The sequence below is a fragment of the Prenolepis imparis genome, unplaced genomic scaffold, assembly GCF_030444845.1.
Source record: "Prenolepis imparis isolate NDT839.2.m4 unplaced genomic scaffold, iyPreImpa1.0 SCAF_4, whole genome shotgun sequence".
NCBI lineage: Eukaryota > Metazoa > Arthropoda > Insecta > Hymenoptera > Formicidae > Prenolepis > Prenolepis imparis.
Window position 1 is genome coordinate 18,755,013 of NW_028141162.1, and position 26,710 is coordinate 18,781,722.

At 30.7% G+C, this 26,710-nt stretch overlaps 3 protein-coding genes across 12 annotated transcripts in view; 1 reads left to right on the plus strand and 2 right to left on the minus strand.

Moving 5' to 3' along the window:
• Window positions 1-658: 658 nt before the first annotated feature.
• LOC145934853 (uncharacterized) lies at window positions 659-3,316 on the minus strand. Its single transcript, XM_083035657.1, has 2 exons — window positions 1,249-3,316; window positions 659-875 (listed from the first exon to the last, which is right to left on the minus strand). The coding sequence occupies exon 1, from the start codon at window positions 2,976-2,978 to the stop codon at window positions 1,251-1,253; it is 1,728 nt and encodes a 575-aa protein (XP_082891783.1). The 5' UTR covers window positions 2,979-3,316; the 3' UTR covers window positions 659-875; window positions 1,249-1,250.
• A 3,138-nt stretch (window positions 3,317-6,454) lies between these two features.
• On the plus strand, window positions 6,455-11,540 carry LOC145934912 (uncharacterized). The gene is made up of 5 exons (XM_083035795.1): window positions 6,455-6,592; window positions 7,011-7,116; window positions 7,918-8,307; window positions 8,411-8,610; window positions 9,219-11,540. The coding sequence occupies exons 1-5, from the start codon at window positions 6,538-6,540 to the stop codon at window positions 10,607-10,609; spliced, it is 2,142 nt and encodes a 713-aa protein (XP_082891921.1). The 5' UTR covers window positions 6,455-6,537; the 3' UTR covers window positions 10,610-11,540.
• A 59-nt stretch (window positions 11,541-11,599) lies between these two features.
• The window catches only part of LOC145934913 (sodium-independent sulfate anion transporter), a 19,257-nt gene continuing 4,146 nt past the window's right edge, over window positions 11,600-26,710 (minus strand). For 3 of the 10 annotated variants that reach the window (XM_083035802.1, XM_083035798.1, XM_083035800.1), the window contains exons 2-12: window positions 25,998-26,154; window positions 25,406-25,910; window positions 23,066-23,244; window positions 22,824-22,978; window positions 21,852-22,149; window positions 20,676-20,991; window positions 20,347-20,508; window positions 16,261-16,401; window positions 15,949-16,094; window positions 15,644-15,835; window positions 11,600-12,015 (exon numbers count right to left, since the gene is read on the minus strand). In XM_083035802.1, the coding sequence (XP_082891928.1) occupies window positions 11,770-12,015; window positions 15,644-15,835; window positions 15,949-16,094; window positions 16,261-16,401; window positions 20,347-20,508; window positions 20,676-20,991; window positions 21,852-22,149; window positions 22,824-22,978; window positions 23,066-23,200 (1,791 nt within the window). In that variant the 5' untranslated portion in view covers window positions 23,201-23,244; window positions 25,406-25,910; window positions 25,998-26,154 and the 3' untranslated portion in view covers window positions 11,600-11,769. Of the gene's footprint in view, window positions 12,016-15,643; window positions 15,836-15,948; window positions 16,095-16,260; window positions 16,402-20,346; window positions 20,509-20,675; window positions 20,992-21,851; window positions 22,150-22,823; window positions 22,979-23,065; window positions 23,245-25,405; window positions 25,911-25,997; window positions 26,681-26,710 lie in introns of those variants that run through there. The other 7 variants (XM_083035799.1, XM_083035797.1, XM_083035805.1 and 4 more) reach the window with 5 other exon arrangements.

Consider the following 26,710-nt stretch of genomic DNA (forward strand, 5'->3'; position numbering starts at 1 on the left):
ATGAAAATATGTAAATTCATCTTACAATTAGATAAAGATGAAGATGATTTCGTTTTAAATATATCTAAATAAAAGATAAAATTATATGGCGATTCATCTAGATAACTTCCAGATAATATTATTTTTAAAACCGCTTATATATGTAAACACAGCAGGGTTGGGAAAGTTACTTTATAAAAGTAACTCATCGTTACCGTTACCGTTATTTTTTCTAAAAAGTAACTTGTTACCGTTACGTTATTAATTTTAAAAAGTAACTCGTTAGCGTTACCGCGTTACTTAAGGCTCCTGGTATCTTGCCGACCATGTCGGAATCGTGACATCAGAGGCGAGAAAACACACGCTATTTTTTTTTAGATGCCATTTCTAAATAAAAACATTTGCATAAAATAACACTTAAGATCTCTTTAATACACTTCTAAAAAACGCCGAAAACTATCCTTTTCCCTTTATAATTAATCAACAGCTGTAAAATGTAATATTATGAGGCTCAGTCCTTTCTGGTCTTTGCACATGCGCAGTCATTCCGCATGTCAAAGCCTGATATCTCTCGATCATTTTACGGTTGTTGATTGACTGTTAAGGGAAAAGAATAGTTTTCGGCGTTTTTTAGAAGTGTATTAAAGAGATCAGGGGTAACACCACTGTAGACGCCCGAAAAAAGGCGTTTTTTGGTGACAAGGAAATTTTTTTTGACAAGGAAGGGAAGGTAGTAGAATAATAATATTTGGTGGTTATTAACATTATATTTAAGTACAAAAAGAAAAATTATGATACAAATATGAATAAAAATGGCGACACTAGAGCCATTCGCCCGAGGCACGTTGAATTTGAGGCGCTCTGCGGCACGCAGTGTAGCTTGTGCAGATTTCAACCTGGAACAAAAAACAAAAATTCCACTTAATTTTCATGATAATAGTTAGAGAACTACGTAGGGGATTTTAGAAATATTGATTTTTGAGCGATTGGCGAGTGTTTGAATGAAGTCGTTCATTTTTCGTCGAAAAAATGGCATTCATTTGTTTATAAATAATGTTTAAATGAACTTATCGAAAATCCCCTAAGTACTTCTCTTTAAAATGTAATTTTAAAGATGTAGTTAAAATTTGGAATGAAAAGGATGAAAATTGTTTAAGTTATGCTGCGTGCCGTTTTGAAAAATCGTGTTTCGAGAAAAACGCTTTCAAAGTTTACAAATGAGTTTTAGACGTGAAAATATGGAAAATTCTATCAATAAAAATTTTTTACCATCAGTCTGCAATCCCAGGACCATAAAGTTGTCCTTCTAAATTCAAATATTCATCCTCGTTTTCTTTCCTTGAGGATTTGATGCTAGAGCGTGCCTCTTTTGCCTCGTCCGTCAAAGACTGCTCGGCGTGCTGTATTCTCTTGGCATCGGCTTCCAAGCAGAAATTGTAAGACTGGATGCCGATATCCATTTCCAAAATCTTCATAATTTGTAAAATACTGGTAAGTCCATCATTAAAATTGCATAAAGCCAAATCCGTTGCTAGATCCAAAATTGTTTTGCCACTCGAATAAGATTTTGGAGCCAGTTTCCAAACGGTAGCATTGAAGCTTTCGTTGCTATTCTGCGTGTAGCCTCCCAAGCAACGATTTAACAACTCATCTCGACTCAAATCCTCATAAATTGGTTTGATGGCATCAAAAACTGCTTTAGAAAGTGCCGGCTTATGATGGTAGGTGTCCAAGGTATCTGCTGCCTCTGCCTTCTTCCAGTCACACCAAGAGTCTGAGCATTTCTGGTGCTGCGGATTTTCGTCGGTTGATAATTTATGAAATAAGGTTGCCCAGATTTCATTTTTCATATTCTCCAAGGAGTTTGCATTCCGACGTATTGCCAATCCATAATAAATCGTCAATTGATCGATTAATTTGGCCGTTAATTTACCTTTTCCTCCGAGACCTTTCACTGTTTTCTTCAGATTTCTTAGACGAGTACCCATTCTTTTTTGTACGTGATCGATACATTCTTTCTTTTGTACTTCAAAATTTTCATAAGGATTAGTATCTTTTATTCCTTTGAAGGTTTTGCTATCACCATCACCGATGTAATTTGCGTATTTCAGGCCGTGCAAAGTTTCAGAGCGTGAGAACATCTCGATGACAGCGTTTACTTCCATTTTACCAGAACCGTCGTGATTCGCCTGACATTCATCGACGTGTTTACTGCGCCATTCCTCATACTCAGATGTTCCAGATTTACTTTTCCAGTGCTCGCAAGACTTACAATACCTTGATTTAACTTCAACATCGACGATCTTTCCTGTGAACCATCCAATCAAAGATGTGATACCGAAAAGTGACGAAAATCCACGTTTCCTCCACGAACCATCACCGGAAACAGTTATCCCTTCAGACTGTCCATTTTCTTCACTTTTCTTTTTTTCTTCTTGTGCTGCTCTTTTTATGCTAGCGTCTCGTACAGACCTTGTTGCGATCGAAATCATATTCACTATTTTATCATAAAAAGATTGGAATATCGGTCGTGGCAATTCCATAAACGCACAAAATTTCATAATTCCATTTAGCCCTATTCCAAGTAGTCGCATTGCCAACACGATTCGACGGTTTATTTCATATGCATTTCGTATGAATTTACTACTTGGAATTTCAACATCTGGACAATTCGGGCAAGCAATAACTATTTTGAAGCCTAAGCCCCGAGGACTTCTCTCTTCAAACGAGATGTTCGAATCACATGTTTTGCACTTTACATGTTGAGCAATTGTTGAAAAAACAGCAATAAAGTTTATAATTCTATAATCGAATCCATAATTCACATCAACATCGTTGGAAGACACTTTTAATTTCTTCGCTGAGGCACTGACTCCTTCCGTGTTACCCTCAGCCTCGTATCTATTCAACGGTCGTCTCGATGATACATTACTCCGACGCCTCGTTGGATACGATTTTTTCGTACCTTTCTTGCCCAAATACACTCTTTTATCACTCATTGTTATTTCGAGAGCACTCAGAAATACAAAATAACTAGTACTAGTAGAAATAATTAGTGCGAAACACAAAAACTTTGATGTCAAGCGAGAAAAAAAACCAACGTTTCTACAGATACTGACGCTATACTAACGTACTTTTGTTTGGAAATGCTTCTGATTGAACCCAAACATCTTCTAACGACATCTATTAGGACACTAGAGAAGTTAGAAATCAAAAGGTAAAGCATAAGGCTGTACCTTCCCAGCAAGTATGTATCCGACTTACGTAGTCGTTTCGGAGTAGCCCGACGCGCTCGGAAAATAGGTCGAAATTTCGAGGAAAAAAAATTTTTTCCGGTATGAGACTTTTTGCCCCACATTTTAGAGGGTCTAAAGTATTTTTTAAGCCAAAAAAAAAATTTTCTATTTTTGAAAAAATTTACAGTGGTGTTACCCCTGGGTGCCGTCAAATTAAGCACGGATCGGATTTCTCACTAGAGTTGAGCGATCCGTTCCCAGTTCCGTTCCGTAATAATTTTCTCTATCAGTCCCACTGAACAAAAACGGAACGGAATGTCGCATCGGTCGCAAGTAAATGTGCTTGAATCGTCGATATTTCATTATTTTGATGCGATTAAAGCAATAACACACATAATTTATGCAATTATCTTGCCGATAATATTGTTATAAGTATTCTGAAATACTGAATTTAAGAGTGAAATATACTTTGTAACCAGGATTCCGTTCCGTTATTGCTCAGTGGGACTGGTAGAGAAAATTATTACGCAACGGAACTGGGAACGGATCGTTCAACTCTAGTGAGAAATCCGATCCGTCATTCCGATCCGTGCTTAATGGGACGGCACCCTAATAAGGCTCCTGGGTGCTCATCGCGGCCATATTGGATTGTGACGTCAGAGGCGAGAAAGCACACGCTGAAAATTCTTAGATGCCATTTTTTAATGAAAAGATATTTCGATTAAACAGCACTTAAGATGGCTTTAGCACACTCTTAAAAACCCCCGAAAACTATCCTTTTCCCTTTATAATCAATCAACATCTGTAAAATGATCGAGATATCAGACTTTGACATGCGGAATGACTGCGCATGTGCAAAGACCAGACGGACTGGGCTCATAATATTACATTTTACAGCTGTTGATTAATTATAAAGGGGAAAGGATAGTTTTCGGGGTTTTTTAAGAGTGTGCTAAAGCCATCTGAAGTGCTGTTTCATCGAAATATGTTTTTATTTAGAAATGGCATCTAAGAAATTTTAGCGTGTGTTTTCTCGCCTCTGACGTCACGATTCCAATATGGCCGCGGTGAGCACCCAGGAGCCTTAAAACGTAACGAGTCGTTACAATTTCTGTTACTTTTTTTTATAATTCGGATGTATGTTTTTTTATAATTCGGATGTAGGTTGTTCCATATAAAATGTCCAATTTTGCAATGTAAACTTTTTAAAACTTTTTTGTCAATAAAAATCTTTATATATTTGTACATGTTTTATATATCATTTTGAAATTCAAAATTTGTCTTTTTATATCTAATTTTATTCTTCGATTTAATTAGTTTTGAATGTATTTTTTTCAATAGTTTTTTTAATATGAATAAACGTGATTTTCGCGTGCTTTTTTTGTATAAGTAGAACAGTAGCCATAATGTTTTGATTATAATTAATATTATATTGATGCGTTCGTTGACAAAATTCTCACCGAATGGAGCATTAATGTTTCGAGCGGTTGCTGCAACATTATGACCACTTTTCTACTCATATCAAAAGAGCACGCAAAAATCACGTTTATTCATACTAAAATAAATGTTAAAAAAAATACATTCGAAATTAATTAAATCAAGGAATAAAATCAGATATAAAACGACAAATTTTGAATTTTAAAGTGATATATAAAATATGTATAAATAAAGATTTTTATTGACAAAGAAAGCTTTAAAAAGTTTACATTGCATAATCGGACATTTCATATGTAACAACTTAATACTATATCCGAATTAACACCAGAATACAATAAATGAAATAGTATGTATATAGTCAACTAGGACGCTTTTCCACTTTTATCAATATGTTCCTTTGTATGAAAATTATACCGAGTAAATCCGGGAAAAGTAACGACAAAAGTAATGGTTAATTCGTTACTCGTTACCGAAAAATGTAACAAATACTTTTTTCGTTACAAATAAATCTTGTAACGCCGTTATACCGTTACAGTTATCAAAAAAAGTAACTGTGAACAGTAACGCCGTTACAAGTAACGCGTTATTTCTAACCCTGAAACACATTTATAAAAAAAAATGTAAATTATAAAAGGGATATATAAAAATACATATATTCACCCATTCGGTACAGGACCTCTTGCAGCAATATTGCAACATTGCTGAAATATAAATATGGAACATTGCTGCAATAATGCGGTAAATGTTGCAGCAACATTGTAAAAATAAACTGGTATAATTTTATGTAAAAATAATATAATAATATAAAAAATAATATATTAATATGTGTACACATTTGCATATTTTTTATTATGATTTAGCAAGCTCAAAATTTTAATTATTATAAAACACGAATGAGTTTTATTAATATTAATTATTATAATTATAATAAAATTATTAATTATTAATAATTATATTCATGTTTAAATATTTTGTTGTGCTCGCGAGCTGAGATGCCCGGTATAGATGCTACGAAAGATAGACGCGAAGCGTGTACGCGTTGTTCCCTTATTTATATAACGATGGTTTTTACAAACAGCTGTTATGATGAGAGATGAGATTCTGCGCCGGGCCTAGTTCGGGAATGCGAAGTGCGAGGCACGTTATTCGCGGGTGATACAGTGTATATCTCATATAGATCGATTGTTAGAGAATGTAAAAATACCAATTATTATGTCATTACAAAACATTATATATATAGTATATATACATATATTACATTACAATATTGCTGCAAGTAAACATTTTACCGTTGCTGCAATATTGCAGCAACATTTTGCAACATTTCTGCAATGTTGCAATCTTGCAAAGAAATATTTCTGCAATGTTGCTACAATATTTTTGTGGCATATATACATACTTTTATTTATAAATTTTTATCGTTTACTGGCTTAAATTCTACTACTTGAGTATTTTTATGTGCTATATGACTCTAAACTAATAAATTATCTAAACATTCGTCTAGATAATTTAGTAAATAAGATAACACTTTTTTCATCTTAGATGCAGATTATAGATAATACATATTTTTATTATTTATATAAAGATAAGATGATGTCAAAATTTCATCTAGATAATTTATCATCTATATAATTTTATCTAGATAACAGCAAACACTGTTTGTTAAGATGATTCGAACTCTATTTAGCCAAAATTCAAACCTTTTTTAGCTGAGACTCAAACCTTGCTTAGCCGAGTGTCGGTTAAGTAGGATTTGAATTTTTGCTCCACTGAGCTAGTATAGTATATAGTTCAGTGTTTTGCTCAGCAAGATACGAGTTTTCCCTTTCGTTTAGGTTGTATAGAGTTTTGCAAAAAAATATTAGGTTATATGTAAAAACGTTTTATGTGCAAGAACTTTTTTGGTTTCAAGAATTTATTATTTCAATCCTTGTTGATTGGTAATTTTAATCTAACAATTTATATCACATTTCTTTCCACATTTCTTTCTTATATCTCTATTGTACTAGCAATAACTTGTGTGATCTTTCGAACAAATAATGTTTTTAAACTCCTGTAAGATTTTATTGTAGCCACTAAAGCGCAAATATGCAAGTACTAAAAATTTAGCTTTATTTTACACATTTTTTGGAAGAATTAATCCCATGTCACAATTTAAAATAACTGAAGACAAATAGGAGCTTTACATTGCTATTATGTTCTAAAGATATATGTTATAAAGATATATTGTTCAATATCCAAACAATGATGTTGAAATGTAAACTTTAAGAAAAGAAGAAATTATTTTATTTTTAACTTTAACTTAAATTACATGTATGTCGCATAAGTATTTAGTTATAATATATACATTTGTAATAGGTATAATGGAAAATTTAGAAAGGACATTTGATGTAAAACAGAAAGCGATGGTCAACAAGCTATTTAACATGCAATGGCTGAAACACGCATCTAATTCATCGAACCCGTATGTTTAATCTTTACTTAAAATATAATATAATTTTTGTATTGCGTATTAACATGATCAATAATTTAATCTATATATATGTACTTTTCTTCATAATAACGCTATAGTATAATGTATTAATAAAAAAATCTTTTATAATTATTAATCTTGCAATATATTACTTAATATAAAATATATAAGTATACATTATTATTTAAAATATGTAGAAGTTATATTACAAGTTATATTTAAGTTTATATATATATATATATATAAACTTAAATATAACTTGTAATATAACTTCTACATATTTTAAATCTCTGTATATATGCAGAGTACAAACGTATATTATATATATATATATATATATATATATATATATATATATATATATATATATATATATATATATACGTTTGTACTCTGCATATATACAGGATCTTCCAGAATGATTTCACTTTTAGTTACAAATATTAAAGCTTATGCATGTGTTTTATATAAAGTAAGATTAAAAAATCTTTAAAAACAGGGATTATAATAAATTTGAAATGATCAATAATGAAAAGAAGATGCAGAATCTTGCTCTTTTTGATTAGTTTAAACTTTTAAATTTTAAGACACTTTGATACGATAAAAATATAATATAGGATCTACAACTCTGGCAGCTAGCCTGCGCACAACTTGTATTAATATTTGTCTTATATAAATTTTTAACTAGCTGGGTATATATAAATGGATGGATTAAAGAAGGTATATTTTTTTGTAATATTGTTTCTGCATATTATATTTGAAAATTATTTTTATATTGATTTTTTATTTCAGTGGAAAGGTGAAAATTATCTATAAGCATATACAAGAGCATGACAACAATAATAAATTGGAAGATACAGATTTATTGACAGAAAACATCAAGACATCATACTCAGTTGAAGTATCTGATAAATATCGTTCCATGAATACATATAAAAGATATTTATCTATTGACACAACGCCAGGAAGTGATGAGAATAAAATATGGAACAAAAATGTAAATTTGCCTAATCCATTTCCAAATTCCAAGAAGTTGATTAACTATAAGGATAAAAGAGAAAACAAACACATGATTGCAAAAAATATTGTAACAACAAAATTGGACACTCAGTTTTATTCAGATAAAATGCAAAAAGATCAATCAAATCAGAATATATCACACAATAATGAAGATATTACACAGTAAGTGTAAAGAAAACTTTTTAATTTTTTTCTATAACTGACATTATTGTAATATTTATATTATTTTGTTGTAACATTTTATAAAGCTTTATAATATTTTTAGGAATGTATGTTCAAGTCTTTCCAATTTGCAAGTTGATCAAGACACGCAAGAACTAAATTTAATAAAACATTTTGATGGTAGTAATAATTATTCCAAATCTACTCAATTATGTATGCCAAATGTAAATGATAAACAAAAGTCAACTATTGGGAAAGTAACTGATAAAAATACTAAAGGTTCTGTGGAAACAAAGGATAAAGGTAAATTTATATCTGCAATACTAATAAAAATTCAGCTCGTGTTATTAACAATAGTAAATGAATAAATAATATAGGCCTATAACGAGTGTAGTAAGTTATTAAAAGTAAGAAATCTTTATTGATAACGTAATATAATTTTTCACGGGACGTTTCGGCACTTACTTGTGCCTCCTTAGCCATTAATAATTCTATTTTAACATAAGACTTGTACAATGGAGAATTTGGTTCAAATGTTGGTACAAAAAATTTTTTTAAATTTAAGGTTGTAACGCAGTTGTCGGTTTTTTTATAGCGCATTTTCTTTGTAATGAAGTAAGTGCCGAAACGTCCCGTGAAAAATTATATTACGTTATCAATAAAGATCTCTTACTTTTAATAACTTACTACGCTCGTTATAGGTTTATATTATTTATTCATTTATTATTGTAAATTTATATCTATTTAGTATGTATATTTAAACCTCAAATATAAAAACGTTTTTTAGAATAATTTATAACATTATTTAATGTAATAATTTATAAAATTATTTAATTTATTTAATTATAGTTTATTTAATTTATAACATTATTTAATTTGTTTAATTAGTTTATTATGTATTCAATTTTCAGGTGTACAAAAAACGATAATAAATGCATCAAAAAATAATATAAAAGATGAAGATAATATAAGTAATAATGATAAACCTTTCATTTCTATTAGCAATTCTAAGAGATCAATTTCTTATTTGTCGAAAACACCGACCTCTGTTAATAAGGATATAAAAGTGGATCAATTTAATAAAAAAAACATATCTACAAGAAATGAAATAGAGAATACAATACACACATACAACACATATATACAACACATGGATGATGCAAAGACATCAAGGAACAATCAAATCACTTGGAATAACAGTTTACCATTTAACACAGTACAGAAGAATGCAATAAACCCGCAGCAATCTATTCAAGATATGTGTTTCAACCCACAGAAAATTACTACGCAGGCAAGAGACGATATAAAACAAATGTTACCATGGGAGCCAAATAACAGCAAATTTTACAATCAGCATTTTTCAGTCAATAATGCAATGCGATTGTCGCAAATTCCGAATACTTTCAATGTACCATCATATGGAAATAACGTACAAATATCGAATAATAGCGATGTCACCTCCATCCTGGAAGCTACGATGAATCGTAATAAGGAAAATTCAAACGTGTTCTATAAATATACACCAAACATACAGCAAAGATTTGATACGAGTTTTCCGGATTTTACTGGGCATTCTATATTATCAGATCAGACTAGTAGACATAATCCTTTGGTACAAGACGGTTCTCATGTTGATTCAAACAACACAATGCGATCTACTAATAATACGCATATAATGAATTGTCCACTGCATCCAATAATTTATGCACCATCTCCAAATGTGCAAATGTGGAATCTGCAATCACAGTATCCGGTGTTGCCTGTCTTTAACAATTCTCCATACGCGAATTATACACGTAATGTAATTCCTAATACGATTAATCAATCGAATAATTATAACAGCGTCGGCTCTATGCACGATCAGCAGTTTAAATACATTCCTCGTATGCAAATGAACAATTATATTAGAGGTATGCATAGTGATTTGAGCAATTGTACTGTACAAGCTAGGAATATTGTTGATAACATTCCGGTAAAATCCAATCAGCATCGCAAAAAGTGTCCAGACAATTCCCAAATGATTTACAATCCTTCTCATGTGACGTCACATTCAGGATCTCGACAAGATGTGAATTTTACGCCCACGACAGATACAAATCAATGTAGTAACCCATACCTTTGGCAAATTCAAAAGCATAATAATCAAAATGCGGCGAATTACATACAAATGTCGAAATATCTGAAAAGTCAAGCGACACAGGATCTCGTCTGCGATGATAATGAATCGAATAATATTCGCCCAATAATATCTCCGAAAGAATTTATAACAATTAATAGAAATCTTTCGAATAAAATTAATTAGTTTACAACACGCGTGTTTAAAATCAGAATAAACACGACATATTCGTTACAAAAAATGCAATTTTTCGCAGAAATACAATTTGCTAAGATTTTTCAGTAGTATTGAGTCATACTACATACACACACAAGCTAAAAAAATGTAAAAATATAAGATTTAAGTTCGTTAATTTTAGTATGAGATATAAAGTTTGAATTATATTTAATACAAAATTTATTTTCTTTAATTTGCTTTCTATGTATAATAAATAATCTATCTCTTATATATATAAAATTTTATTTCTAGGAAAGCCAAAAAATTAAAATGTTTAAAATTAAAAAACTGCAACAATGTTTATTATAATCTGCTGAATTATAATTTGTTATATTCGTTTTTTAATTTTTAATTTTTAATGAGTCTTGTGTGATAGTATTACGTTTTTATATAACACAAACATGATAATATTAAAATAAAAACTTATGGTTAAAGTATTAAACATTTATATCATATTGTGATATAAAGCAAAAATGGAAATAATGTTCCCTTTAGATTTAAAGTTTAAGATAATAGATACAATTTAAAAGAGAAATTTTCTGTAAGAGAAGAGCTTAAAATGAAAGCTATATAAAAAATATTTACGTTTTGTTTGAGTCTGTAAGTTTTCACAGATTAGATTTCAATTACGAATCGCAAGATAACATACAAGAGTTGTTATATTTTCAAACATTAATTTTGCGAGAAATATTTAGTATGTAAGATTTGCTTATACATTTGATTATAATTTTAAGATAACTCGTTTTACAGAGAGTTATATGAACATGTTACGTACATGTGCGTGCGCGTGTGTACTTTATTTTTCTATTTTATTTTTGTTTAGACTTCATTGTTAATAAAAATGATATAGTTTATTTTTTTTTAACCAAATTTTATAAAATAAATAATTTTTCTAAAACAATCTATTTTGTACAATTGATTACAATGTTTGTAATTATAATTTTTTATTTTCAGTTGGCGTAATTTTTTGATATTTTTTATAGGATACATTTGTATAACTTTTTTTGTTAAAATATTTTTATAAGTTTTCATTTTCATAAATATAACGCAATTTGCGTGTGGTCGTTATATTAATTTATTAATTGCTTTTTATGTCATTACCAATCTCCTTTAACAAATCTCTAATAACATCACAACCATGTAGAGACAAGCTCGAGCGTCGTTTCAGAGATCATCTTGCCTTTCGAAACTTCAATATTTGCATTTTGTGTTACGAATTCTTTTAAAATTGTAATTAGATCGACTTCGTCTCTAGCTACTGTCAAGATTTCTTTGTTCGACAATGATTGTATGCTCTTTAAAATATCAGAATTCGGCCGCAGCATTATTAATTGGCAATTGTTCTCCTTAAAGTCTTTTACTAACATGTTGATACTCTAAAAGTAATAATTGCAAAAGTAATTAGTTGATATATATATACATACATTACTAAAGAAAAAAAAAGAAAAATAGGGAACATTTTTCTTATCCTAAAAATAAAGTCTTCTATTAACATGCTTAAAGTCTTTTACTAACATGCTGATAATCTAAAAGTAATAATTGCAAAAGTAATTAGTTGATATATACATATACATACATTACTAAAGAAAAATAGGGAACACTTTTCTTATCCTAAAAATTATGCTATTTTCTAACCGCTAAAATTCGGCGAAAAATCATCGTAGACTAAAAATTAAAAAAGCATTTTGAAGCTTGAATAAGTTTCAACTTTAACGCGAAATCGATGGTTTCTAAAAATTTATTTATTTTTTTGTTTTATGCTTTTAAGGCTCCTGGGTGCTCACCGCGGCCATATTGAAATCGTGACGTCCGAGGCGAGAAAACACACGCTATTTTTTTTTAGATGCCATTTCTAAATAAAAACGTATTTGCATAAAATAACACTTAAGATCTCTTTAATACACTTCTAAAAAATGTCGAAAACTATTCTTTTCCCTTGACAGTCAATCAACAACCCTAAAATGATCGAGATATCAGACTTTGACATGCGGAATGACTGCGCATGTGCAAAGACCAGAAGGACTGGGCCTCATAATATTACATTTTACAGCTGTTGATTGATTATAAAGGGAAAAGGATAGTTTTCGGCGTTTTTTAGAAATGTATTAAAGAGATCTTAAGTGTTATTTTATGCAAATATGTTTTTATTTAGAAATGGCATCTAAAAAAAAATAGCGTGTATTTTCTCGCCTCTGACGTCACGATTCCGACATGGTCGGCAAGGTACCAGGAGCCTTAAAAAAATATTTCTCAAAAAATTATACTCAGGTTTCAAATTACAACATTTAGCCTACAAAACGTTATTTTTAAAACTTTTCTACGATTTTTTTCGACCGAGCTACACGATTTTCTATATTATATTTTTCAGAAAAATAAAAATAAAAAAATTTTGTAAAATCACCAACAGCGCGTTAAAGTTGACACTTAAGTTTCAAAATGCTTTTTTAATTTTTTATCTACGATGATTTTTCTCCAAGTATCGACATAATTTCTAAAAAATATAGGTTTAGTTTCAAAATCAATAATTTAATCTTATTGTTAGTAAAAAAAATAATAAGAAAATTTAAAAAATAGCGTTTTGTTGGTAAAATTTTGTAGTTTATGGAACATAAATAGCATTTTTTGAAAAAATTTTTTTATCGAGCTGCAAAGTGTCAAAAATACGTAATTTTAAGTAGCAAAACCATATTTGTAGCACAGAACAAAGAAGTTAAAAAAATTTTGAAAAATCATCGCAAGCGCATCACAGTTAAAATTGTAAGCTTTAAAATGCTTCTTTAATTTTTGGTTTATGATGTTTCGCCCAGTATCGACATCGTATCTAAAAAATATAAGTTTACTTTGAAAATCGTGTAACTCTCGGTCAAAAAAATCGTAGAAAAATTTCAAAAATAGTTTTGTTTTAAAAGATAATGTTTTGTAGGTAAAATGTAGTTTATGAAACTTGAGTAGAATTTTCCGAGAGAAATTTTTTTATTGGGGTGCAGAGTGTCAAAAATATGTAATTTTAAAGAACAAAACAATGTGTCCGTTTTTAAAGCATAAAAGCGGAAAGATAAAAGAATGTTTAAAAGCCATCGATTTCGTTAAAGTTGAAAGCTTATTCAAAAAAACTTTTTTAATTTTTAGTCTACGATGATTTTTCGCTGAGTTTCAGTGGCTTAAAAATAACATAATTTTTAGGATAGGAAAAGTGTTCCTCATTTTTTTAGTAGTGTATATAATATATGTAAAATATATAAAGTGTTACAAACTTTGTCTCAGAAACAAAGCATTTTACAGAAAAATATTCATACAAAAGTTTTGTGACTTTGAAGGGGACATAAGATATTAGAGTCCGACCGAAGGTAAATTTTTTGACCGAAGCCGAAGCCGAAGCTGAACTTCGGTTTTTTTGTTATCTTCGGCCGAAGCCGAAGCCGAAGCCGAAGGAATTGCATAATGCCTGAGATACACAAATAAATAATAAAATAAATAAATAATCAGTCAAAAAACTCTTTTAACTCAGAAAATAAACAATACAAGTATTTTTTAACATTAAACTGTGAAATCAATAATCAAAATTAAACAATTTAATATTATACGCCAGAAACAAAAGTTTTTCAACATTTTTGCCAAGCAAATTAGCCTTCCTATCAGCATAAATTTGTCTAGCAGCACTGAACAATTGCTTGTTCGCTACGCTGGTAGGAGAAGCCAATAAATACTTTGTAGTTACTTTTTTCAAGTAGATATAAGGACTTGAAGCCCAATAATGAAAAATGTCGGCGATCCTTTTAAGTAGAGGTTCTTTTAAGTAAGATTTCAATAGGATTAAGTAGGATTGCCTTACCTGGCTTACTGTGCCCGCGCGCTTATATATCTTATATACAAAATTATATCATCTTTATGTTTTTTTAATATAACTTTTGTTAAAATGCGTCGAATGCGCTCAAAATTTTATAGTAGACACCTGGTGGCAAGTGTACTTTGTACCTATAGTGTAATGAGATTTGACAAAATACATATCATAATTTTCGAATTTTTTATTAATTTTTCCAAAATCGCATCTTTGTGCGTTTTTTATTTTTCGTGTTGCAGCAATTGTTTTTACAGTCTGAATCTAGTAATTGTGAGTTGTACAATATAAATTATGGATTTGTTGTTTATTTTCTAAGCATTTATACTTGTTATAATAATTCTATAAGTTTATTATTAAATTTAATATATTTTGAAGATTTTAAATAAAATTTTCATAAGTTATTGTTTATTATTTAATGAAAAATTATTTGTTCAATAAGCTATACCTACCATCAAAACATATTACAATTTGATAAAGATCCGTGCACTTTAAAACAAATTATGTTAAAAAAATCGAAAGGTGATATAATTTTGGCCGGTACTGTACATATAGATTCAATCTTTGGCTTCGGTAAAACCTTCCGACTGATTTTGGCCAAACTCGATTGTTTTGCCGAAGGTGTAAATTTTGGTCGAAGATGGCTGAAGCCGAAGCCGAAGGTTCGGTCGAACTCTACATAAGATGGTGTCATTATATATATTAGTTTGATCTTGGAAAGTCGTTTGAAGATCACATGAAAGTCACCTTCAATTTTTTAAATAGATAACTTACTATTTTTCATTGCATATATATTTTTGTAGCTTATCTTCAGAGCTTTCTAAAACACTATATAATAAAGAATTTTTCTCTTAAATACTTTTTGAGTTATATGGTTTAAAGTTAACAATTTTTTGACATAAAATGTAAAATATTCTTGTAAAATATTCAGCTTTCGGTAATCTTACCTTAATACTTTTATGCATGGAATAATGAGACCAATTAATTGGTGTAAAGAAAACACATAGTTGCTTTTAAGAAAAAATACGCGTTGCAAATTACATACTTTTTTTTTAACAATTAATTATCTGTCGGAAATAATTGTCTCCGAGATATAAGTTTGTAACGCTTTAAAAAATTCACCCTGTATATATATTTATATGGACAATAAATAAATATTTCGATACCTGTGCGACAGTAAAATCTATTTTGTCGATATGCTCGCAATCCAACACGACATTCGTCAAGGTATTGAGACTTCTTGGAGTGTTGTGATGTTTATCAGATAATGCCTTTGTTAAATACGATCTCAAATGATTTACTGCCGGAAACAAAATTCCAGCAACAGGACGAATCATGACGTAATTCGTTATTGAAGTCTGCCAAAAGAAAATTTTTCCATTATATTGGGAAATCTTTTTCAGCTTGTATTTAATGAGCTCGAAAATATATTTCGAAAATAATATTTTTAATTAGATTTTTACTTCCTTACATTTTTATATTCGATATTTATTGTTGGCCGCGCATTAAGATATATCAATATAGCGAGATCGATTATTATACCTATCAAAATTCCTAATTCGACTCCGGCGAATAAACTAGCGAGGAATGTGACAAATGCCGGTATTAGATCACGTTCTGCGAAGAAATATATGGCACATTTAATTCATATATAATTAGCGCGTAAATTTTCATTAATATATATTATAATAGCTTATACGAGATGTATATATATCCTATTTATTTTCGTAATAATTACTCCGTGTGCGCACATTATTGTTAATTATTTTGAATATATACTCACTATTACATCTCCAGATTGGAAATATCATATCAATTTCTACCATAAATATCACTGCGCTAATTATGACAGAACTCAATGTCGCTTTCGGAATATAAAAAAAAAATGGTGTTAATAGACTTAGCGCAAGTATGACTAGAATACCTGAAATTTTGTTCATTTTTGTTTAATAACTTTTTCTTCTCTTCCCTTTTTATTTAGAAGTCAGTAAAATAAAAATCTCTCTCTCTCTCTCTCTCTCTCTCTCTCTCTCTCTCTTCCTTTTGCACTCTTGCTCTTTCTCTCCCTCCCCTCTCTCACCCTGTTTTTGCTTTCTCATAAAGGAAGCTTTGTTTTCGTGAAAAAATTTTTTTTCAGATTATGTCAATGTGTTCAGAATGTTCCAAAACATCAAAAAATCATAATTTTTAAAAAATGTCCGTATATGTATGTGTCCATCCACTTTTCTAAAAATTTAAACGTATCAAGAACTGTTTGAATTATAGCGCTCCAATTTGGCATACAAATAAAGTAGATCAATACTTTTATTTACTGTCATTTTTATAAAAATTTATATAGTATTTTAAATTTTAATAAAATTTTAATTTTTCAAAAAATGTCTGTGGTTGTTCTACTTCCATAAATTTTAAAATATCGGGATAAATTTTTTTACATAAATGTAATATTATTAAAGAATGATTGATATTGAATTTGGTGAGGATCGGTGAAAGGGTTCATTTTGTATGAAATTTTGAATTTTTCAAAAAATATAAATTTTTGAATTTTATGAAAGAAACATACGAAAGGAACATACAAAATTAGGTACGTGTATACATATACACATACACACACATATACATGACAAAAAATGTTATTTTATGTGAAAAATGTGTGTAAATTGGAAACTTGCACATTGCATTCTTACCATTCCATTTTGCTCATTAAGCTTCCTCTATTAGGAGTATGTCAAAAGAGGAAAATAATAATACAGTCACTTTAGACAAAAATCGAGCGAAACCTTGGAAAAAATGTTAACAAGCTGAATTTTGGCACAGACCTTCGTTTTTGCACGAAATTGAAGGGGAAAAGAATTTACCATTGTACAGTGCTAAAAAAATAATTAAACAATTAGAACCCAAATTCCGTTCTTTTGGAAATACCTCGTTAAATATAGATTTTACAACAAAAAGAAGAAAAATATAAGAGTATACAGGGTGTCCCGAGAGGAAAGGTCACTACTCTAGGAGGTGATAGAAGTGGTCATTTTAAGCAAAAGAGTTCATATAAACAAGTGTCCTATTCCGAACGATTTCCGAGATAGAGCTATTGAAAGTACAGTGGCAAAATTACTGATAAGAAAGAGATACTAATACGTACTGTTTTTGATTTATTGTTCAATAGACACATTATTTACACTTATGTAAACTTGGTACCCTACTTTTAACAAATAAAGTTTTTAATACATAAAAAGATAGTATTTTTTACAGTTTATAATAAATTTTCAAAAATTCTACCGCCAATATCAGTTTTCAATAACTTCTACGACAGTTGTGTTCTAAAATTCATTGCCAGTACTGGAAATCTATAGTATACGTAACGTGAACTATAAATTTCCAGTACTGGCAGTGAATTTTGCAACGCAGTCAATATCACAATCAACAATCAACTGACTTCAGGCGTAATAATATTGCTCACTAAATTTAAATTATCTCGGAAATCGTTCGGAATAGGACACTCGTTTATATGAACTTTTTTGCTTAAAATGACCGATACTATCACCTTCTAGAGTAGTGACCTTTCCTCCCGGGACACCCTGCCCCCCATATATAGAAAATTAAAGAATAGACAATTTTGCATAAAAAAATTTTTTGATGAATTAAACTTGAAATGATTTGCACTTTCAGAAAAATTGCGCTAGAAAAGGTTTTAAAAGAACAATTGAAACCTTAGAATGTCTACTTTTAGGTCTTATATCGCAATATTCTGTAATTTTTGAATTTTTATTTATTTACGTAAATATTGCGAGTTATCTAAAAAATTTTGAAAATTACTGAAAATGTCAATAGCTTTTGATTTTAAAGAAAAAAATTTTGTAATTTTTTTCCTTTTGTGGGGTCAAAGTATGAAGTATATATTATAATATCCTAATAAAGGCATTTTTTTAAAACAATTTGGAACCTACTTGTTGCTAATTTTATGAGAAGGTAAAAATTACGTGTAACATTTTGTTTAAACCATCGTAGAATTTTAAAAAATTGTCGTAGAATAACGAAACAAATTGCATTAAAAAGCTGAAATCTTCAACTTTTCAATGATTCTTTGCTCATTTCTGTACGATGATTCGTTCAAAAGTTATGACATTTTTTTGTGCGCGCATATGATGCTTCAATCCACGTAACGTCTGTCGGCGCGCTCCATCGCGCTCCGTCAATTCACGCAGCGCAGCGTACATCTTGCTAAATTTTTTACGTAAAAAGTATTGCTCGTACGAAAAAAACTTATAAAACGTTTTTTATGCAAAATTATCCGTTCTTTAATTTTCTACTCTTGTATTTTTTTGTAAAATCGATATTTAACAAGGTAAATTTGCAAAAGAACAGAATTTAGGTCTTAATTGTTTAATTAATTTTTCTTAGCGGCCATTGTACAATGGTAAACTTTTTTTCCTTTAATATGCAAAAACGAAGGTTTGTGTCAAAATTTAGCTTGCTAACATTTTTTCCAAGTTCAAACCCTAAAATGACTACTAAAACCAGTTTGCTCATAAAAGAAGCTTAATGAGCGAATTAGAATGGTGAAGCAATGTGCAAGTTTCCAATTTGCATACTTTTTTTCTTAAGCTGGGTTTCCACATGCAAAGATTACTGGCGCCAGGAGTATGCCAGTTTAATGGTGCCAATATTAGTGGCACCAGTTATTGTTTCCACAGTTTTCAATTTGTTTTTTACTGGCGAGGTATTTAACATGGCGTCAATTACTGTAATGCGCGCAAGTAATAATGTTGTGGTGCAAATTGTGTCGTTAGAGCTGTAGAAAATATTAAAAAGAAAGACACGAAAACAAAGATGATGGATCCGCAAATGGGATTTCACGTAGAGATAATCTAGGTACATCAAATACTAATTCAAAAAAAGGAAGAAGTTCATGAAGATCAGGAAGTATATTTTAATCATTTTGAGGATGATAGAAGAAACATGGATATTGTTTGTACGTATGCCTCCAAGAACTTCATAACAACTTTATAAGTTTTGATGATCATTTCTTTGACGTTTTAGCCATTGTTAATCCCTTACCAGTGTCTGACGCCTATATGCGCAAAAATTTTAGTGACCACCAGTGTGTCTGACGCTTATAAGCGTCATCATAAAAAAATTCGATAAAGACCAATTTCAAACATTGCGATTGATAACCAATAATATAATATAGTTGATATTATAAAAGAAGGAATGATATTTCAGAATATGCTTATATGTTATCAATAGAAAATAAAAAATAAGCCAAACACATGACCATAAATGGATGTCTATATGAATGATCACTTATGAGAATGCAGTCCGTGCGTAGCCACCTAGCGGCGCACGAAGAAAACTGAGAGCATACACAAACGCACACGAATTCTATGGAAAATGACGTTATGTAATATGAAAAACAAGTTTCATTCCAATCAAAATATTTTCAAACTTTGCGGCATCCATGTTGGATCCGCCATCTTTAATTCGATAATTTTGATATGAAATTTGGATTCAGCGACCCCAAAAACCACCAAGGAATATTTTTTATAAAAATTGAAAAAAATTTTTGTCAACACACTTACGGCACAGAAACATTTTTTTCTGTACACTGTTAAAGGGTTAACACTCTTCACACTCTAGATCTTCCTGTTTACAAAGAGATTGGCGCCAAAAAGTACATCGGCTTTGTATTTTACTGGCGCCAGTTGATTTGACAAGTTTTCATATGCCACTAAACTAGCGCCAGTCGAATGGCGTCAATAATCATTGCATGTAGAAACCCCGCTTTACTCTCTTAAGCGATAACATGCTTAACTTATCACAGAACATTTAATTTGATGTTATTTGACATTTTTAAAAACAATTTTTTACAATTTACCTGTATACATGCCACCTAAAGGTGTTCTAACACCAGAGGCATTATTCACTGCGCTTCTTGAAAAAGATCCTGCGACAGGCATCGAATGGAAAAATGAACCGACTACATTGCACAGTCCGAGAGTTAGCATTTCCTGCGTAGCGTCTAGTGGCATACCTCGTGCTTTAAACAATAAGAAATATTCAGCGAATGATTTTCTCGTAATTATAACTTGTAAGAGTCACGTGTTTGCAATAATTTTTGCATTTTGCTTCTTTATAGATTAGATCTTTTTTAGATTAGATTTTTTAAAAACATTAAATAAAATATTTTGAAAAAGTATACTGTACAAAAGGCTTTCGCAATGGCGACATTTCCGATAATGGAGATGAGCGGTATAACCATGGGGCCGAACTTGAAATTCTTGGCCATATCGATGAAACTTTCTGTCTGATTTTGGCCGATTGTTCTCGAAAATGGGGGCGGCTCGACACTTGGCAGACCAGCGTCGATGTGGCCCGTAAGGATGAAGGGTGCACCGTCATACATTTCGAAAATGTAAGACGTGACTGCGCAAAGGATAACCACGAGAGCGTTCCTAGCCGTACCTATCGTCCAAAGAAATCTTCTCAATGTGATGTTGGCGATCTTTTTGTCCTTCAAATACTGGAAAAATCAACGATACATAATCGTAATCGCGTATAAAAAAAAGAGGTAAATTATAATATGCATATTAAAAGGGACTCACATCTCCAATAACTTTTACCTTGACATATGTTGTCAAGATCATTACTCTCAGTAACATCCAATCCAGGTATTTTAGCCGTGTAGAGAGATCTACGGAACCCTTTTTCTTTCCACGCATTTATTTAAATATTTAAATATTTAAATATATAATTAGTATATAAAATTCATTCGGGGTGACATGTGGCCTCGCGTGGAAAGTCGCGAACTGCTAGGCGATAGGTTTCAGGTTCGAACCCCGTTCGATCCTAAACACCCCATATACCTCATAAAAGATTTTTAGAAGAGAATTGTGGAAGGAGGAGAAGGCGGTTAAGGAAAAGAAGGGAGGATGAGGGTGAGGAGGATATGAGGAAGAGGAGGAGATGGGAGAGAGGAGAAAAAAGGAATTATAGTTGTAAGGTCGATTATGGCCAGGTTAAAAAAAGTTAAAGGGATATTATAAAAGGTTCGAATACGCTCTTTGTAAAAAAGCGCCTTTGTAGTCCCAAAGAGATCAAATAAACGTTATTTATCTTATATAAAATTTATTCTCGGAGAAGTTCAGAATATCGTATTTAATGCTTGTTCTTATTATATAATTTAATTATTATATATAATTTTTAATAAATTATATATAATTTTTAATAAATAAGCAATGACGAAAACCTCTCTTGGTGTTACTCAGAGTCATGACCCTGTCATATGTTGTCAGATTTTATTCAGAATGAATCCCCTAATATCCATATTTATCAAAATAATTCTGTTATTTTTATCTTCTAAATAAAATATTTGCAGTATACCTTCAAGACGAGTAGAATTAAGATACAGCAACAGGACAGAATTAAGTCCGGTAATTTGGTGTCGGTTATATGGTTTATCAACCCCCACCATATTTCAACAAAATTCTCACCGTGAATATCCAAGCCCAACAAATTCTTCAGTTGACTACATGCAATGATGACGCTCGCAGCTGACGTAAACCCGGATACCACCGGCGTCGATACAAATTCAACTAAAAAGCCTAAGCGCAGAATGCCAAGAAGTATTGTGATACATCCCGACAAGAAGCAAAGCAAGGCTGTATATTCCGGAATTCCTCTGAAAGAATTATCAAACTTATAATATATAAGTTTGTACACTCCTTTATAATATATTACAACCTTGACATATATGAACAATGTTTTTTTTCAAGGAAGAATTGATAAAAAAATGTCTTTAATAATTCAATTACGCTATAGTTTGAATGATCTCATTCAATTAGCACGTTCTTTCTATTTATGTCTTGACCGACTGAAACTTCAAGCAAAAACATTGTTACGTCAATCACATACATAATGTACAATGCAAGAGTCAGATTTTTCTATTTTATCAGATAATTAAATATAGCTTTTGCCCCTTTTCTCTTTCTCTCTCTCTCTCATTCCCTTCTTTCTCTAGCTATAAAAATTACATAAATATATTATATAATATAATATTATACATATATATATATATATATATATATATATGTATATACATATAATTATATAAAAAATATAAATATATAATTATAAGCCACTTTTAAGAACTCGACAATTAAAGAATCGTTTGAAAGAATATATATATTTAAAAAAATAGGGAAGGAAAAATCGAGATATACATATAAAGGCACAGAATTTATAACAATAAGAATTCAGAAATTTAAATCCAATCACAGTTTACAGCACTAATCTTTTATACTATTTTATTAACTTTTTACATTTTACGCAAAATTACGAATAATGTGTTCATACCTTGCGTATGCCCAAGTTAATAAAGATATAAGTGCGGTTGGACCAATGTTGACTTCACGGCACGTCCCAAAAACGACGTAAATAAAACTTCCTACGAAAGCGCTATAAAGCCCATATTGCGGCTTCAAACCCGCCAAGCCTGCATAAGCTATTGCCTGTACAATTGCAAACAATATATTTTTAAGCGTGATTCTGAAGCTGTTTTTCAAGCAATATAAATATCCGTGTGTGTCGCAAAGTACTTGAGGTATCAAGGTTAATCCCACGGTGACACCCGCAACAAGGTCACCCAATATCTGTTCCGCTTTATACAGAGGTAGCCATTTCAAAAGAGGAACTCTGTCCTTAATTACTCTTTTCAAATTAACTTTAACCATTGTTCGATTATATTTGTCTTTTTTATATGTTACGAGTTAAAAATCTGAAAAATCAGTTAGTTATTTAAAAAAAGTATGCAGTTGCACATTATGCAAATTGTAAATTTTTTTAAGAGTATGTTTTTCTGAAAAAATATCGGAATTGGGATAAACTGATTAGGCAGACCGAACTTCGAATCTTCGAAATATCAAACAGAATAAAGCAGGAGCCTTATTGATACATGATATTTAGCTTTGAAATTGTAGTTTTTACAGTTTTTAATTTCAATTTTTTACTTACTCGATAAAGGTTCTTCATTAAAAAGAAAAACACAAGAAATAATTTTTGTAAAGTTAATTAGAAATTTAAAAAAATTTTTAAACTTGGAAAAAAAGTGGAGCATGTCATTTTTTCATTAAAAAAACTTAATGTGATTATTTATATGTATGGCCCTGGTGGATCTAAAAATGTTTCATCGATATTGGAAAATTCTTAATGCTACGTATATACCTACGTATACCAAATTTGAATAAAAATATCTTTAAAAGTTTTCGAGATTTTCAAAATTTTTTCACAACTTTGACATTTTGTATTTTGAAATTGAAGCAGTTTAGGACTCATCAACTATTTTGTTTGGCATCTTATTTTTAACTTTTTATGTCGAATATTATGAATTTATTTATTATGTCAAATATTACGGAGAATCGATTTATGTAAAAAAAGATAGTTCCATTAAAAAAATTCAAGATAAGTTTCATACCTCGATAAAAAAAGCAAGGTAGCAAAAAAAAGATTATTTAATTATAATATATTCCTCTTAATACTATGCAACTTTTGTTTGCACAATTTTTTCATATAGCAAGTATTAATTCAGGTTATAGGGATTAGGTTAGGTTAGGTTAGGTTATAGCAAGTATTTATTCAGGTTTGCCAAGTTAAATATGCTACACCCTGTATACAGGATGTTCCATTTTAACTTTCACATTGAGATTTCTCGAAAACTAAGAGGCTTCCATTGAAAAATATTTCATGCAAAAGTTTTCGAGGAGGACGTCTTGTCGTAAGCATAGTGTTATTCTAAATTCTACACTGAGAGAATTTTCTCTTAGAATTTATTCTGAAAATCATGGTAATTGTGGGACAATAAGGTATGGAAAGAATTTTATGAGAATTTCTCTGATTAATATTTATCACAATAAAAATAATATCTGCTATCACAATAAAATATAAAACATGTTTGATTAATTTTACTAAACTGCATAGTAAAATTAATCAAACATATTTTATATTTTATTGCGATAGATATTATTATTTTTAATGTGATAAATATTAATCAAAGAAATTCTCATAAAATTCTTTCCATACTATATCGTCCCATGATTACCATGATTTTCAGGGTAAATTCTAAGAGAAAATTCTCTCTGTGTAGGTGAAGGTATTTTTGAGATTTCGATGTCATTATTACTTTTTGAAACAGAACCATAATTTTCTTACATAAATCGATTCCTCGTAATATTTGACGCAAAAAATTGTTTGATAGAAAATAGTAAAAAAATGAATGGTTTACGAAACATCTTATGCTTCAGTCTGACATTTTGACAAAAAATATGAAATATCTCGTAATATACTCATTTTTCAATAACCTTATTAATAATTTTCTGAGCAGAATAATGAGGAGATAAACTATCCCAGTAAGAAATAATCAGTTAAAAAGACGTCGAATCAATGATTTTTCAACAAGAAATCGGTTGATGTAGACGTCTAAAATTTGATCGATTAGACGTTTTTGTGTCCTTCTTTTTAAGATGTTTATGAAACTATTAGACCCAGTTCTACCAACGTCGGTTAACTTAAACCGCCGGTTAAACTATATCTTTGTCTCTTTTTAGATACGTTCTTAAAAAGAGACAAAGATATAATTTAATCGTAGGTTAAAGTTAACCAACGTTGGTAGAACTGGGTTTTAGTTGTCTATTAGCCGTTTATAAGACGTTCAAAAAACGTTTAAAAGGCGTCTATTAGTAGCTTTTACTAGACTTATTTTAGACGTTTATTTCGATAAGATAGAATATAAAAGTTTAAAGTACACTCGGCAACGGAAGAATGCCTTAACAAATGAATTTACGTGTATATCGATATATATGTACGAGGGCAGTTCGATAAGTCAGTGACTTTTACAAGATATGGCACTCAAATCGCAATCTAATTTTATTTCTGATATTTACCATCTTATTTAAGTATACACACCAAGTTTCAAGTAGATCTGTCAAATAGAAATTTTTTGACAGCGTTCTAAAGCGGATAAGTTTGTGTTTTTTGCTAAAATGGAAAAAAGTGAATTTCGTGTGCTAATAAAACATTACTTTTTGCGTGGAAAAACCATTAAGGAAACTGAAGAAAAGCTAAAAAAATATTATGGGGACTCTGCTCCGTCGCATGGAATGGTTCACAAGTGGTTCACTGAATTTCGTTGTGGTCGTACAAGCACGAATGATGCTAAGCGCTCGGGACGTTCGAATGAGGTCACAACTGAAGAAACAGTCAATAAAATCCATGATATTGTATTGGACGACCGTCGAGTGAAGATACGCGAGATAGCCAAGATGGTAAACATCTCAAACGAACGTGTTTTTAATATCTTGCATAAACATTTGGGCATGAAGAAGCTGTTCACAATCGACCAAAAACCACAACGAAATTCAGTGAACCACTGAGCCCAGTTCAATAAGTCTGAAACAGATAAATAACGAAATGTCATTGAAACCATGGGCAACATAATCTGTTTCCAACGCATGCATGTCAGTGTCTATCTCTTACCGTTGCATTAGCTGTTCTTTCGCACCTGTGAGTCTACCTTTCCTCTCTTCCGAAGCTCTTCTTTTAATTCCTTCACCTTCATTCGACCGTATTTCTCTATTTTATCTTAAACTGTTGATGCACCGGACTCACTCAGCACACACGATGTGACCTCCACCTACAGCAGCGCCACCTACGATTAGCTTGTGAGATTACCCCTAATTAGAAAAAGGCCACAATAAAAAAATAACATATATGTGGATCCCCGCGCACAAAGGTATCAAAGGAAATGAATTAGCAGATCAACTGGCGAAAGAAGCTACAGAAGAAAAGAGGACCCCACAATTGCAGTCCCCCTGGGAGACCTGAAAAAAGAATTCAGGAAAGAAACTTAGAATATGACTCAGGAAATTATAATTAAAGAAGCAAATCATAACGGAATATTTTATTTTAAACAATTTTACGAAAGAAAAAAGAAGAAGCCATGGTTTCACAAGATAAACACAAGTAGATATTTTGTAACTCTAATAAACAGAATAAGAGCGAATCACTTCAATTTAAATGAGTCATCAGCAAGAAAGAACTACATAAAGAACCCCAGATGCGACTGCGGTAAGGAGAGAGAAAGCCTAGATTACGTGGTTTGGCAGTATAATAAGTACGACGACGAGCGAATAGTGATGGACGTTGAATTAAAAGCAAAAGGAATAGTACTCTGCGTTGATACCACTGCT

Bases quoted from the DNA above. Each gene is read 5' to 3' on its own strand.
- LOC145934912 (XM_083035795.1), top strand. From the start codon at position 6,538: ATGTGCAAGAACTTTTTTGGTTTCAAGAATTTATTATTTCAATCCTTG. The intron at 7,117-7,917 runs GTATGTTTAATC...TTTTTATTTCAG, and splicing joins GCATCTAATTCATCGAACCC to TGGAAAGGTGAAAATTATCT. The intron at 8,308-8,410 runs GTAAGTGTAAAG...TAATATTTTTAG, and splicing joins AATAATGAAGATATTACACA to GAATGTATGTTCAAGTCTTT.
- LOC145934853 (XM_083035657.1), bottom strand. From the start codon at position 2,978: ATGAGTGATAAAAGAGTGTATTTGGGCAAGAAAGGTACGAAAAAATCG.